Source organism: Boleophthalmus pectinirostris, unplaced genomic scaffold (assembly GCF_026225935.1).
Source record: "Boleophthalmus pectinirostris isolate CB_2022bp ecotype Guang Dong unplaced genomic scaffold, ASM2622593v1 HiC_scaffold_20, whole genome shotgun sequence".
NCBI lineage: Eukaryota > Metazoa > Chordata > Actinopteri > Gobiiformes > Gobiidae > Boleophthalmus > Boleophthalmus pectinirostris.
This window is the reverse complement of record NW_026571153.1, coordinates 3,105,243-3,121,340: the sequence shown is the minus strand read 5'-3', so window position 1 is coordinate 3,121,340 and position 16,098 is coordinate 3,105,243. Positions and strand designations below refer to the sequence as shown.

General features: G+C 39.5%; 1 protein-coding gene across 4 annotated transcripts in view; it reads left to right on the top strand.

Annotated features, from left to right (window-relative positions):
• The window catches only part of dock11 (dedicator of cytokinesis 11), a 208,025-nt gene that overhangs the window by 58,585 nt on the left and 133,342 nt on the right, over positions 1–16,098 (top strand). For all 4 annotated transcript variants that reach the window (XM_055156687.1, XM_055156686.1, XM_055156685.1 and 1 more), the window contains exons 9-11: positions 4,463–4,542; positions 11,744–11,827; positions 11,952–12,092. In XM_055156687.1, the coding sequence (XP_055012662.1) occupies positions 4,463–4,542; positions 11,744–11,827; positions 11,952–12,092 (305 nt within the window). The remainder of the gene's footprint in view (positions 1–4,462; positions 4,543–11,743; positions 11,828–11,951; positions 12,093–16,098) is intronic.

Here is a 16,098-nt window from a genome sequence, read left to right as displayed (position 1 = left end):
AAAAATAATCAGTCGTCCACTGATCTTTGAAAACTTGGCACTCTCTGTCAACTTGTCGCACTTTAACGCTCACCATTTTGTTGTTCTTAACTGCACTACAGAACTCTGCGCGTGCGTCGACTGTCACTGTTTGATCTCAGGCTTGTCAGGTGATAAAAATTTGGCGGCAAATATAAATACGTCATGTAATTATTAAAATATAAATACTTCATATAAATATTTTTTTTTAAATTGAAAAAAACAACACAATACAAGATGCAGATGTGTTATTATTTGCCAAAAAGTAATAAAAAAAAATAGGCCATGACAACTTTTGAGGATTGCCTCATAGGACCAGTTCAAGTGGTGGGGGTCAGAGGGACTGAGGGGCCGGTCAGAGGGGCGTGAAGGGCCGGAGTTGGCTCGCGGGCCTTAGTTTGATGACCCCTGCTGTAGTGTGTGGCAGCCTTAAAGAATCCGTGTATCATTCGTTCATTCATTTTTCAATATAAAACCAAAAATAAGAAAACGAAAAAACAACAGTTTTCTTCGCTATTTGTCTCCAAAACCAAAATGAAAAAACGGATAACGATTCGTTTTTTCATTTTTCGATTTTGTGTTTAAATGAAGAATGGAAAAAACGGATAACGGCCGTTTCCCGTTTACGTGACTTCCGTGACTGCGATGCCGGACTTTTGCACCGCATACGGACTGAATCAGGACGGATCCAGGTCCGAGACCAGACCGAGACCAGAGCGGGACTGAGACCGGGACAGAGCTGCTCTGGTCCTCCGCGTTCAAGAACCGCGGCTGGTTCCGAGGTGGTGCAAAGCATCCGACTGACGCATTCACACCAGTGAAAATGAATCGAAATAAGAGCTTTTGGTTCAAAATGGGACCGTTTTTTCCATTCTTCATTTAAACACAAAATCGAAAACTGAAAAAACGAATCGTTATCCGTTTTTTCATTTTGGTTTTGGAGACAAATAACGAAGAAAACTGTTGTTTTTTCGTTTTCTTATTTTTGGTTTTATATTGAAAAACGAATGAACGAATGATACACGGATTTTAAAGCCCTAAATATTCTGCTGTTTGTACCGGACATTTTATTACACCAAAAACTGCAACTCCCAATTTGGTAACTCCGCCATTTTAAATCATATTTTCTCTCCGATTATCCTGTGCAGGCCTCGAGTCCAGAGCCCCGGCCAGACCCCGTGTCGTTCTGCGCTCCTCTGGACAGTGTAACCCGTAAAAGAAAAACATGTTACTGTAATAATAAGCTCCAACTCGCAGAAGCTGTGGTTTCAACTCTCTTTTCCAAAACTATAAACTGTAGTCCAGGTCCAGGCCTGTGTTGTGACGTTTTGATAGTTTCCATATTGCAGCTGTTTCACTATATAGTCCAGTTTATTTATAGTTAAAGAGCCAAAGAGCTATAAATTGTTATCAGAGACGTCCAGCGCGGCCAACATTCAAACATGTTCAGGAAAGATAAGCAATGGATCCAGGCAGACATTTGTGTAGAATTCGTCACGCAATTTATTCGTAGGGATGGGACGAGATGCAATTTCCCACGAGACGAGATACAAAATTGGGTCCACGAGAACGAGACATGACGAGATTTTAATAAAGTCATGATTCAGCTTCAGTTTCCAGCTTTGGCTTCATGTTTTTTTGTTTATTCGATGTCATTTTTGTACGGAATTTGTAACACAATTTACTAGTAAAGACGGGACGAGACACAATTTCCACGAGACAAGACGAGATTGGGTAAACGAGAACGAGACATGACATGATTTTAACATAATTCTTAATAGAGAAATGTCATGATTAAGTTTTTTTATTTATTCAATGCGATTTTTGTACGGAATTTGTAACACCATTTACTTGTAGGGATGAGACGAGACACAATTTCGAGTCGACGAGAACGAGACATGATGAGATTTTAACGTGATTCCTAATATAGAAATGTAATGATTCAGTTTCCAATTTTGGCCTCTTGTTTTCTTATTTATTTGAAGTAATTTTGTAAAGAATTTGTGACAAAATTTCCACGAGACGACACGAGATTGAGTCCACAAGAACGAGAAATTACGAGATTTTAACGTAATTCCTAATATAAAATGTCATGTCATGGTGCAGTTTCCAATTTTGGCCTCATATTTTCTTATTTATTCAATGTAATTTAGGATAGAATTTGTCGAACAATTTACTAGTAGGGATGAGACGAGACACAATTCCCACGAGACGAGACAAGATTGGGCTGACGAGACAAGATTTTAACGTAATTCCTATTATAGAAATATTATGATTCAGTTTCCAGTTTTGACCTCATATTTTTTCATTTATTCAGTGTAATTTTGTATAGAATTTGTCACAAAATTTTATAGAAAGAATGAGACAAGACGAGATATGAGATTGGTTTGACGTGAAAGAGACATGAGATTTTAACGTAATTCCACCAACATGTCAGTCTTTTTTGTCCAATCCAAATGTAAACACTTTTGGCGATATCTTTTATATTTTGGACAATTCAGATTTGCTCAAAAAGTTTAACGCTGCATTCTGTAAACGTCGCCACAACAAAGAACCACACTTCTACACCCTCCTGTCAGATCTGTTTATGGATAGATGCAGACCATAGGAGTGAGCAGAGCACTTTTTGTTTTTATTTAAATTTTGTCCATTTATTTGCTACTGAATCCCATATGTATCACTGATTAAGAAAAAAAAAATCACATAAGGAAAATCAGATACTAACAGATACTAAAGTTAACTTCGAAAGTAGATACTCATTGAAAAAAATTACATAACGGGATAAAATTTTACCTTTCCTGAACAGTTTGAGTTTGAGTTTTATCAGAACCAATATAAAACTTCATAGTAAAACAAATATTAACTATTATTTTGTGTTGAAAGTTACAATATTGTCTGCAAAAACGGCTTTTAAAATGATCATTTCGGCATCAAAAGCTGCATCAAAATTGAGGGAATTGACTAAATGTTTTATGGAAAGCGCCTTTCGTTTAGACCAGTGGTGTCAAACTCATTTTGGTCCGGGGGCCGTATCCAACCTACTTTGATCCCCAAGGGGCCGGATCAGAAAACTCATGTCATATAAACCCCAAAAATACCAATAACTTCAAATATTTGTGCAGAGAAACACAAATCTATTACAGAAATCTTTTTTTAATTGATGAACTCTTTCTTTTACAAAATATTATAATATTATGAACAACAAAAATGTAATTTCAACACAGTGTTTTAACATTAAATTGTATGTAAATAGGAATAAGTCAATTTTTTGGGGGGAAAATCCTGCACTTGGCTCCACTTTTCTCATATTAGACATTTTTCTGATGAGGGTGTCACGGTCAACAGTCAAAACGATCGTCCTTTAAGAGCGTTTGGAAAGAGACAAGTCTTCATTTGTGCTGCTCTGGTGGGAGGGGCCACGTACAGAGATGCTGGAGACGCTGCTATACTAAGCACTGCAGAAAATACAATATTTTAAAAGAAAATATAATTAAAATTTAGTAGAAAATCAGCAGAGGGCCACATTAAAGGTCTTGGAGGGCCGGATCCGGCCCCCGGGCCTTATGTTTGACACCTGTGGTTTAGACGGTGATGGCGTTTTTGGGGCTTAAAAACGCAAAAATCTGAAACCACCCTCCAGAGTGGAAAAGTTGAATCCGCTCCGCCGTAGCGTTTCCGTCTACACTGCCCAAGACACAAAACTCTGGTCAGATCTGCTCAGGTCACGTACGTGTTTACGTCACAAACATCACCACAGAGCCACCTTTGCGTCACTGTACGCACGCAGATTTCCTCCTGAAAACGCTCGTCTAAATGCAGAATTGAAAGTGAAGACGCGACGCCACTTTTGTTTCTTCTGTTCAGACCCTCATCATATAAACGTCGCCTGAGTTTGAAACATTAATACTATGGCAACACTAGAAGGAAGTACAGACCAGACTTCATGCATGGAATGGAAATAAAAAATTACTCTAACATGCATAATTCACTCTCAATACAATTTCAAGAGGATAAATAAGGAGAGTAAAACATTATAACAATGTCTCTTTATAGTCACTTTTGCGGAGTCTGTCTCTTTGTTTTACTGTGAAATTCTCTTTCCATGCTGAGCGAAGTAAAAATTCCTTCCAACAAATGAGATTTTTTTTGAAATAACATCCAGCTCTGTGCATGAACCAAATAGCTGAGGTCAAGTCTATGAAAACCTAAGATTCTAACGGGCGGGAGCGACGTCGTCCAATAACGCAGCAGGGCATTTCGAGTTCACGTGGTCCAAAAATCCATCAGCCGAGTTCTTGTTTTAATGTAAGCGCAGCACAAAAGAGAGAGCTGATCTGGCCCACAGTCAAATAAAGAGTCTCCGGGGAAGCATAAGGGACTGATTCTGCCGCTGTGACGGATGTGAACGATGTGAACGTATTAACCTGTGTCGTTTCTCTTCCAGATGACGACAGCAGCAGCCAGGGCAAAGGGGACGGGCTGCTGGACAACCTGGGGAGGAGTCTGCACCCGGAGCTCATGAAGGTACCGCAGCGTGTAGAAAACTATTTACATCACAAATGAATTTCTATCTCGTTAGGATTTAATTATTGTGTTTTTATTAATAGTGTTTTTGTTTTTTTTTTACATTAGTCCAGTCCAATCCACTTTATTTCTATAGCACATTTTGTAAACATGACAGTTTCCAAAGTGCAGCACAGACAAATTAATACGATAAAAGACTTAACCAGGACTAAACCAAGGACTAAACCAGGACTAAACCAGGACTAAACCAGGACCAAACCAGGACCAAACCAGTACTAAACCAGGACTAAACCAGGAGTAATTCAGGACCAAACCAAAGACTAAACCAGGACTAAACCAGGACTAAGCCAGGACTAAACCAGGACTAAACCAGGACTAAACCAGGACTAAACCAGGACCAAACCAGGACCAAACCAGTACTAAACCAGGACTAAACCAGGAGTAATTCAGGACCAAACCAAGGACTAAACCAGGACCAAACCAGGACCAAACCAGGACTAAACCAGGACCAAACCAAGGACTAAACCAGGACCAAACCAGGACCAAACCAAGGACTAAACCAGGACAAACCGACTAAACCAGGACTAAACCAGGACTAAACCAGGACTAAACCAGGACTAAACCAGGACCAAACCAGGACTAAACCAGGACCAAACCAGGACCAAACCAGTACTAAACCAGGACTAAACCAGGACCAGACCAGGACCAAACCAGTACTAAACCAGGACTAAACCAGGAGTAATTCAGGACCAAACCAAAGACTAAACCAGGACTAAACCAGGACTAAGCCAGGACTAAACCAGGACTAAACCAGGACTAAACCAGGACTAAACCAGGACCAAACCAGGACCAAACCAGTACTAAACCAGGACTAAACCAGGAGTAATTCAGGACCAAACCAAAGACTAAACCAGGACTAAACCAGGACTAAACAAGGACTAAACCAGGACTAAAGCAGGACCAAACCAAGGACTAAACCATGACCAAACCAAGGACTAAACCAGGACCAAACCAGGACTAAACCAGGACTAAACCAGGACTAAAGCAGGACCAAACCAAGGACTAAACCATGACCAAACCAAGGACTAAACCAGGACTAAACCAGGACCAAACGAGGACTAAACCAGGTAGTAAATCATAAATAAAAACAATGGGAAAGTGCTAAAATGCACGTAGCTAAAAATGATTTAAAAAAATTAATTACATATAAATAATTAAATTATAAATAAATAAATAAAATATAATAAAATAAATAATATAATAAAATAACAAATAAAATAATAAAATAAAATAACAAATAAATAAAATAACAAATAAAATCTAAATAAAATTAAAATCAAATAGTAACCTGGACAATATTGATTTAGTCGTTGTGCCAAAGTGTTAAAGATGCACTGTGTAACTTTTTAGTTGGGGGTCCGTCATCTGCTTGTTTCTATGGAGACGTCATTGCTTTTCTTGGAATGTTCCACAGTGTGACATTAAACAGTTCTATCTTGTGTTTGTTAAATTACAGGTCGGTACAGGTGGTTTTAGAGCTCTGAAATATCCAGAAAAACACACATTCTGACTGTGAGCGGGGTCGCCTCTCCACAGATCTGACCTGTAACATGGTCTGGTTTGTTCTATATGAAGATAGAAAGGTTTAATGCCCTACTGTGGAATATTCCAGACAAAGCAATAACATCTTCATGGAGAAAAGCAATTGATGGACTTTGCAGTAGAAAGGTTACACATTGCACTGTAAACAACTTACCGTATTTTTCGGACTATAAGGCGCACCTAAAAACCTTTAATTTTCTCAAAAATCGACACTGCGCCTTATGTATTAATTCAGGTTGTGTTTACTTACTAATCATTTAATTTGGTCTATATTTAGGTTAATTTGCCCCACATTTTCAGAGGAAAGTTGGTGGTAGATTACCGTATTTTTCAAACTATAAGGCGCACTTAAAATCTTTTAATTTTTTTCAATACTCGACAGTGCACTTTATGTATTAATTCTGGTTGTGCTTACTGACCTCGAACCGATTTTATATATTACACGGCGCTCAAAATTCTGTCAAAATGTTTTAGTACAACTTTGGTAAACTAAAGTAAAGGAGTGAACTGTTTTTTTTCAACGCTTATAGTTTATGCAAATGAGTCATGTGGTTTTAAGTTTTGTTTCTGTAAAATGTAAACAAATATGCGCAAAGCTGTATTAAACACATTATTACTCAGTGTATATTTGAGTCGTCCTCATAGGAAATAAAAAAAAAACTAACTTAAATGATCCACCACATTCACATTAAAAATAAAACACATTCACCAAGACAGGGAGGCAACGCCGGGCGAATTACGCCACGATCTGCTGATGGATCGTGGACGCCCGGGCTAAGGATCAGTCTCAAGAGTCGTCCGTTTGTTTCTCTTAATACGCCTCATAATCCGGTGCAATTTATGTATGAAAATAGACGAGAGAATTCCACATAATTCATATTGCGCCTTATAATCCGAAAAATATGGTAAGTTATTTATGACTTATCTTAAAAATCAATGACTTAAACCAAATAGATGTATATTATGATGATATTTGCTTTTATCCACATACAATATAAATAAATACAATCAAAACAGACAAGTCAGAAATGAAAAATTATATATCTATATGTATATACTTTTGAGCTGCTATCTGTCCTCCAACGTTTCCGTTTCAAGAAACTGATGTGCGAAGTTCTCATTCTTTTATTTCCTCAATTCCCCAAAAAAATCTGTATTTGAACAACAGAGTTTGTATCTGTTCCTCTTTTCCAGTCAATCTGACCGAGAGAATCTGGCCTATTCAATGTCGTCTTGTCATTTGACCAAAAACCAGCAATGATTATTATTATTTTCTTAGTAGCTTGTATCTAAATCCATTTTTCTTGGCAGTAAACGGGAAGGTAAAGTGTAGAAAGTGGATGTTACTGTTGTGTCTTTTACAGTTACACATGCACTCCTCTCGAGCTTTTATTGTTCTTTTCCTGAGGCGGGGCGGTAGCGCGCGTCCCGTAGTGACTGTTTCTTTAATTCGTGTGTAAAACGCGTCTTCCACACACGGAACAAAGCTCGGTGTGATGCTGCCGCTCTGCTCTGCGCTCCGGGCCACGATCTGCAGAGAGAGAAAGAGAAAGAGAGACACACAGAGGAGGAAAAAGAGAGTGGGGGGAGTGAGACAAAGAGAGAGACACCGGGGAGAGACACCGGGGCAGACGAGCGCAGACTTTTACCTGAGGCTTTCACGTCTTTGTCTGTGGCTTCATGTTGGCCTCAGTCTGGACCTGCTGTTTTCACTTCTGCTGTTGTTTTGGATCCCGGTTTGGAAGGTTAGGACAAGGGCCCGACTGATATGGATTTTTTTTTGCAGCCGATATATGATACGATACCGATAAAATGGGAGTTGGAGGAGAAAAATTCGCTGTAAATCTTTTATTGATGATAAAACTTAGATCTGGCTCTACTGGATTTAAAATTGCGTTGTATAGGTGACATTTATTGTTATTCTGCCTCTTTACTAGGGGTGTAACGATATCCAAGTCTAACGATACGATATCGTCACGGTATGAACCTCACGGTACGATATTTATTGTGATATCTTAGGAAAGCTCACGATATGATGAAGAGGGTCACGATTAGGGATGGGCATGATTAATCGATAATTGATCATTAAGAATTTCATCGATTACGTTAATTTTAATTGACAAACCGAATGTAGGTTGTTGTGTGTCGTGACCAAACAGGTGTGTACATGTGTCTCTGCATCAGGCAAACAGAAACATTCGGTCAGCCTGCAACATACAGAAGCACAAATGTGTATTTAACGATGATTTGTACAAGAAATTCCACACTTTCCGTTGCGTTGGGACAAGTGTGAGTCCATGTGCACAGTGGATAAAGCAGCACATATGTTTCTGTGTCCAGTGGGAAAAAGTTTTACCAGGTGAGAGTCGCTCAATGTGGATGACGAGGCCCCGCCCCCCTCCCCCCGTACGCTGTCCTGGTTTTGACAAACACAAATCTGGTCACACTGACCTGTATTCACCTGAGTCATGTCTTTTAATCCGACAGAAATTGAACCACATCAGCGACACAAGAGCTGTTTTTTAAATTTTCGCTTAGTTTATGCAAATTTGCGATGCGGTTTTGAGTTTTGTTTCTGTGAGATTTGCGCAAAACTGAATTAAACACATTATAATGTCAAACGGGCTGATGTGGCTCTAGAGTCGCGACAGTTTATATGTCGTAAAATTGAATTTATTTATGCAGATTAGTAGTGCAGATAGTAATAATAATGATGATCATTTTAATATAAAAACGTTAATGATTAATCGATAATCGATCGTTAATTCTTCCGACGATCGATTAAGAAAATGTCATCGAATGCCCGTCCCTACTCACAATATCATGATATTATACATAATAACAGGACTAACATTATAAAATGCTTTGACCGTCATTTGGTAAAACATGTATTGCCATATTAAGCGTTATCCAAATCTCACAGTACAATATTATCACGACACGCATCTCACGGTACGATATTTATGGCGATATTTTGAAGAGCTAATAATTAAAGATGGGACGCTTTTTTGCTTTTAAAATACCTTGAAGATTTTGGTGTGAATTCTTACCGTCATAATCCCAAGATTTCAAGTCAAAAATATATTTCTTTATGTTATTTGCGCTGAAATGAATCATGGGAGATGTTGTTCTCTATGTTTATAAGCTGTTACTGCTATAAAACAATGCAATTAAGCGAAGAAACTTGTGATTCGATATATAGTGGCAGCCCACGATATTACTGTGCGACTTTTGACAATACAATATCATGATATTTTGGTTATTGTGACATCCCTACTCTTTACTGTCATGTTTAAAGACAGTAGGTCGGCCTAATAATGGCATTTTTGCACGACATTCTAGCCAGTAAAGAAAGTAAGTAAACGGCCATTATGAGCTTTTAATGGTAAACGAGTGTGCACCGTGTAAATGTCGATCATTCACACCTGTTCACAGCTCATTTACATATCAGTGCAGGTTCGGTAACGTGTGTAAAGCCGCTATAGTCACTTTACACTTGGCCGATGTAAGAAAAGAGGCTGTTTATGTGTGGGAGCTACAGCAGCTAAGAGCTAAACAACGAGAAAGAACCAAAAGTAGCTTCAAAACTGACACATTTACAACACTCACAGTCACACAGGCTCCTCTCAGATCACAAGTCTTCGCAAATAAGCGTCCTTCTAATCCCGACTCTAAACAATCGTCCGTAAAAAGAATATAATCCAGCATGTTGCAGCAGCTCTCTGTGTGTCCTCTGTTTGTGGTCGTCTCTCTTTTCTCCGTACTCGCGCTTTGATAAAAACAGCAGTAGTTTTGTTTCTGGCCTAAACTTTATTGTCAGGATGGTGGATCAGACACAAGAGTGTAAAAACCTTTTATAATAACACAAATATAAACTATTATTTTGCCTTGAAAGCGTCAATATTGTTTCTAAAAATGGCTTTTAAAATGATCATTTCGGCATCAAAAGCCTGTTTATACAAGAACGTTGCGGGTAAAATCAACAAAATATTTTATTTATTGTCAGTACGGTGGATCAGACTCAAGAGCGTTTAAAGCAGCGCCTCAGTTTTGTACACGTGGATCTGTGGCTGTGCACAGGTGTAAACAAGAGCACGTGAGTGACATGACGTGACTGTGGCGGTGTGTTCAGGGACATTACGGCATCGCACACTCAGACATATTACTCTGCAGATAAATATTGATGCGGCGCCGCATATTAGGACATTTATCTGTCTGTAAATTGGATTAAATGGACATAACGAGGTATAACATGCCCACGTGGACTATCGGCCCAGATCAGCAAGATTTTGGCTGATATGGGCCGATATGTCTCCAAGTGCTCATAGATATTGTTCAGGAATCGGCTGTGAATCGACTGTGTGCGCTCTGGTGCTACTTCATCATTTTCTCATTATGTTGGTAATGAAATAATACAGTCTGGGATCATTTCCCTCGAACATTTTACGGGATAAACATGAAACATTGCACTATCAATGAGTATAATCGAAGAGAGTGTACTCTTACTGCCCACTAATTCAAAGTTTTCTCACAGTAACCTGGAATTTAGACCAGGAGTGTCAGCAGCGTGTTTATAGGCGAGTTTCAGTTGACATCTTTGTTATTAAAAGCCCGCGTTGCTGCTGGGAAATGTTTTGGTCGGAGGCAAGAAACACGGTAGCGTCAAACACAGTGCGTAACCTCACGTATTTCTCCCCGATAACGGTAAATTCCTGCTGCATTTGGTTACAACCAGATCCACCTGCACAACAAGACTGGATCAGGATCGTGGAAAATATTTCAATGATGGAAAGAATAACATATAATCTGAAACTTAAAGGGTACAAATACAATGAGCAATGGGGAAAAATGGAATGTATTCATCAATGACATCAAAAAAAACAATATAGTGCATACAAATGTCAATACCAAATACATGTTTAAGAACCTCCAGACTGTTGTTACTATATATGTTTTGAAATGTTTAAACCAATAAAAACTAAAAAAAATTCCTGCTGCATTATCGGACGCACAAATAGAAGCACGGAAGAAGGAAAATGTCTTTTTCGTATTCTGAGTGAAAAGAACCACTAACGGTGAATTAAACGACTTTCAAACATCCGCAGAGCAAACGTAGAAGATCCTAACAAACCGTGGACTCCAACAAGTTCAACAACACATCCAGACTCTTGGAGGTTTTCATCTTTTCTGCTGTGAACGGCCCAGGAGTTTCCACCAAGTCATTGTGGATATCGCCCAAGTGAATATTTGTCCAGGGTAGTTGGCGATTCCGACCAGAAATTTGGTTTGGTCCACCTTTTGTCGGGGTTGAAAAGGGTGATTTGTCGTCCGTCGATGCTTATGACCAATTTCTGGTCAAATGGTCTTGTGTCCTCTGCCGTTAGAGTGGATCAATAACCGGGATCAATACCCTTTACGTGCTTTCTCGCTCCGTCCGTCATGTTGAATTAGTGTTTCTTGCCGCCGACCGAAATAATTCCCAGCATGCAACGCGCGCTTTTGTCAACAATGAAACTTGCCTATACTGTACATTTGCCATTAAAGACACATTGAAAAGCTTTAAACAAACACATTTTAATACATTTTCTTGTTTGTCCAGTACGCCCGGGAGACAGACCAGCTCAATAAGATCAACAGGAACGAGGGCAGACAGAAGCTGTTCTCTCTAGACCCGGAGACTCAGGTGAGACGTCCACTCCTCTGTTCTTCCTGTTTTCTTCATGCTCTTTATAGATTCTGCGTGTGTCTTCTTCTTCGTCCTCTGCTCTGATCACGTCTCTTACATGTGTGCGCGTGTCCTTCCTCAGAGGCTGGACTTCTCTGGGATCGAGCCGGACGTGAAGCCGTTTGAAGAGCGATTTGGTCGGCGCATCATGGTCAGCTGCCACGACCTGACCTTCAGTCTGCAGGGCTGCGTCAGCGACAAGGGCGACGGCGTTCTCACCAACGTGCGTACAACTACACTCTGATTCACTGAACACCAACATGGAATTTATTATTAAAAGTAGAGAGGTTATTTTTTTACTCTTCGCTCAAACACATGAACAGGCGTTATGAGTAGGGCTGTGCAAAAATATCGAAATATCAGTATATTGCACTGTTTCATGTGGTGATCACTGTTGGGCAAGTTACTTTAAAACTGTAATGTGTTATTTATTACTTATTACTGTCATTTCAAAGTAATTCGTTACATTACAATATTACTGCATTTAAAATGTAAGGCATTACATTACTGTTGCATTACTTTAAGTTACTCTCACCAAAATAACTGCGAAAAAGCTGAACTTTTGAGCCGTATATGGACTGAACCAGGACTAAACAAGGTCTAAACCAGGACTAAACCACTGTCAGGACGGGCTCGAAGGTGACGCAGGAAGAAATGAGTGGCTCTGCTCCGCACCTCATGGAGGTAAGAGCGGCTGTCGCCCGATCGCTCTTTATGGACCCTGCTGCTCGGGCTCACGGTCCTGATTTCAGCAACTATTTGCGAGTACAAGACCCGGTGCAAAACTCTGCTACAGCGCGTAACTTCTACCTTCCTTCAACGTGTCCAGAAGTCCAACTTTTTGTGCGATGGTTTGCATCTTCCTCTGTCTTTTGGGTGCGAGTGCAGGAGCCTTTGTCGGTGCAGAACGTTTCGTCGACGTTGTGGATTTTGTCGGAGAGAAAACTTGCAACCGTACAGCACTTCAGAATCACACTGCTAGAGATTGAACATGTATTTAAATTTGGCAGCTGAACACATTCTGTACTGTACAGGAGACAGGAGTCCCTCAGCCGATCAGGACACAGCGGGAGGAACGCAATACGTGTTCATACACTAAAAACAAAAGGCATGCAAAATTGCACAAAACAAAACAAAAAACAAACAAACAAACAAAAAACTAACAAACAGCGAAACAGCGAGACCGCGAAAAGTGAATCGCGTTAGAGCGAGGGACGACTGTAAACCAGGTCTAAACCAGAAGTGACCCAGGTCTAAACCAGGTCTAAACCAGGTCTAAACAGCGTAGAGTTCTGGGTTGGTCCTTTCACCCGTGGTTAACTGAAGGTCTATCCGGCTGCGTCTCCAGCTTTTCACCGCTGCTGATTTCACGGTGATTTTAGCGAAAAGAAAAACCCACCACTTCAATCCAGGTTAAAAAAGCATTGTAACGTGCGTTAGTCACATTTGTACCGAGTAAAATATTACAATTTTTTCCCCCTGTAATGCCTTACATTACTGCGTTACAGCAAAAATCAACGCATTACTGTAATACATTACTTTTATAATACATTACTCCCAACACTGGTGGTGATACAGTATCAGTATTGTTGGCTGCTGTATCGATATATCGCCAAGAGTAGTTTTTAGTCTATTTTACTAAATTATTGGTTATGGAGCTACAGTTTTGTTCCATTTTTAGAGGAAGGAAACTTTTTTATGCGACACATTTGACATTTTCACTGTTTTGATGATTAAAATGTTTGTGTTTCATATGAACTTTGCACAAGAATTGGTTTAACACTTTTTCAACACTTTTAGTATCACAGACACCTTTATTTTTTATTGAACCGTATATTGTTTCAAATTGAAAGCTCACTGTATCGAGTAGAGCTGAGCATTATTTAGAAGTTGCCGATACAATACATACCTTGATACAGTGAACTTTCGGTTCGAAGCAATATATTTATTTTTCAGACTATAAGGTGCACTTAAAATCTTAAAATTTTCTCAAAAATCAACACTTCTTCTTATAATCTGTTGCGCCTTATGTATTAATTCTGGTTGTGCTTGCTGACCTCAAACTGATTTTATGTGGTACACAGCAGAGTCCTGCACGGGTCCATTTTTGGAGACTCGCACCCGCCTGCACCTGCCCAGCACAGCGCCGCACCCGCCCGTTAACCCGTGATTGTGTCAAAGTTAAACCCGTACCCACGTGGACCCGCTAACATTCCACCATTCAACCATGCCTGAGATAAATCACACACAAAATAAAAGCATTCTAGCTGAACCATCAGAATACAAACTGAAAAGTTACGACTTCAAGAATTTCAATCACTAAATGAAATGAAAATGATTACACTTTCTTCAGTACGAACACGAATTCACAGACGCAACTCGACTGTCATCACTTCATAGGCCTCGGACTGAACCAGGACTAACCCAGGACTGATTCCAGGACTGAACCAGGAGGACTATACCAGGACTGAACTAGGACTAAACCAGAACTGAACCAGAACTGAACCAGAACTGAACCGGGACTCAAAGTCAGGACGGGTTCGTAGGTGTGTTTTGCGGACACCCTGCTCCACGGGCTCGGGGTTCTCTCTCTCTCTTAAGTCCAAGATTAGTCCTGGTGTAGTCCTGGTTTAGTCCTGACCCGCCCGTGTGTAATTACTATCCGCCCGCATACCCGCCCTTAAAATTCCAGAACTTTAAAACCTACCCGTTTCAGCAACCATTGGGTACCCGACCTGTTGCAGGACTCTGTGACATGGTGCTCAAAATTCTGTCAACATGTTTTTTTTTTAAACTCTTTATTTATTCAGTTTTTCAAGTTTTGAGAAACAAACAAATACAAAAACAAAAAACAAAAACCTGGGGCACTGTTCCATTATTATAAGGATACAGACTCAAGTCTCTTTTTGTTTATATTTCAACCGTTTAGTCCAGTGTTTCATGAAGAAATGTCCTTTGAGACGTAGAAAACAAGTCAGTCGTTCCATGGAGCATATTTCTTCTATAACATCGAGCCGCTGGTTCACTGTCGGTGGCTCCTTTTTAAGCCAGCTTCTCGTTATTGCTTTTTTTGATGCTAAAATCAGAATCTTAAAAAGGTATCTGTCCGCTTTTTCGATCACCTCTCCAGGCAGAAGGCCGAACAAAAATATCTTTGGGTCCTTGGGAACAGCATAAGTCAAGTTTGTATCTGTTTTTTCAAACACATTATCCCAGAATGATTTTAATTTTGTACATGTCCAAAAAACATGAGAGTGATTGGCGTCCGAGCGTCTTCAACATTGAGAATCTAACCCTTTTACTCTGGCAGTAATTTGAGGTGTAATAAAGAATCGTATAAGACACTTCCACCTGAATTCCCTCCACCTTTTGGAGCTAGTTGTTGTTTGTTGTTGTCATCCTCTGATAAAACAATATGCTGCTCTTCCTCCCATTTAGATTTAACATCTGTCAACATGTTTTAGTACGACTTTGGTAAACTACGAAGCCACACCGCTTGATGGATTGTCGGAGCATTACGGCTACTGAAGTCAGGAGCCTCGTGGAGTTTAGTCCGACCGAAGCTGAACCGCATCAGCGACACAAGGAGCAAACAGTTTTTTCAGCGTTTATAGTTTATGCAAATGAGTCATGTGATTTTAAGTTTCGTGTCTGTAAAACGTAAACAATTTTGGCAAAGCTGCATTAAACACATTATTACTCAATGTATATTTGAATCGTCCTTGTAGGAAATAAAAAAACAAACTTAAATGATTCACACACACACATTCACATTCATTAATCTCACAAATCGAGAAAATTCAACATTATTGATATTGCGTCTTATAATCCGAAAAAAAACTATTCAATAAAAACCAAGAACCATGAATATTTAAGGCCTTTAGTCACAACACACTGCATTTCCCTCTGCTCTTTTGCCCTAGATATTATTCTTTTATAATTCATGTTTTACTAATTTAGACCGAACCGGGCAGAGGCGAGTCTAAAACACGTAGTCCAGAGTCTTGTCTTTCTACGAGCAGTGTTGGGAAGGTGACTTTTAAAATGTAATCCCCTACAGATTACAGATTACTCACCCCAAAATGTAGTTTGTAACGGAATCCATTAAATTACTTAAAGTGAGTAATGTAATCTGAATACTTTGGATTACTTGATTTTCTGTAGAGAAGCAAAGACTCAGATACCATAACATAAGATGTTTTGTTTGCTAAGAAGAAAATAAAAAGTCC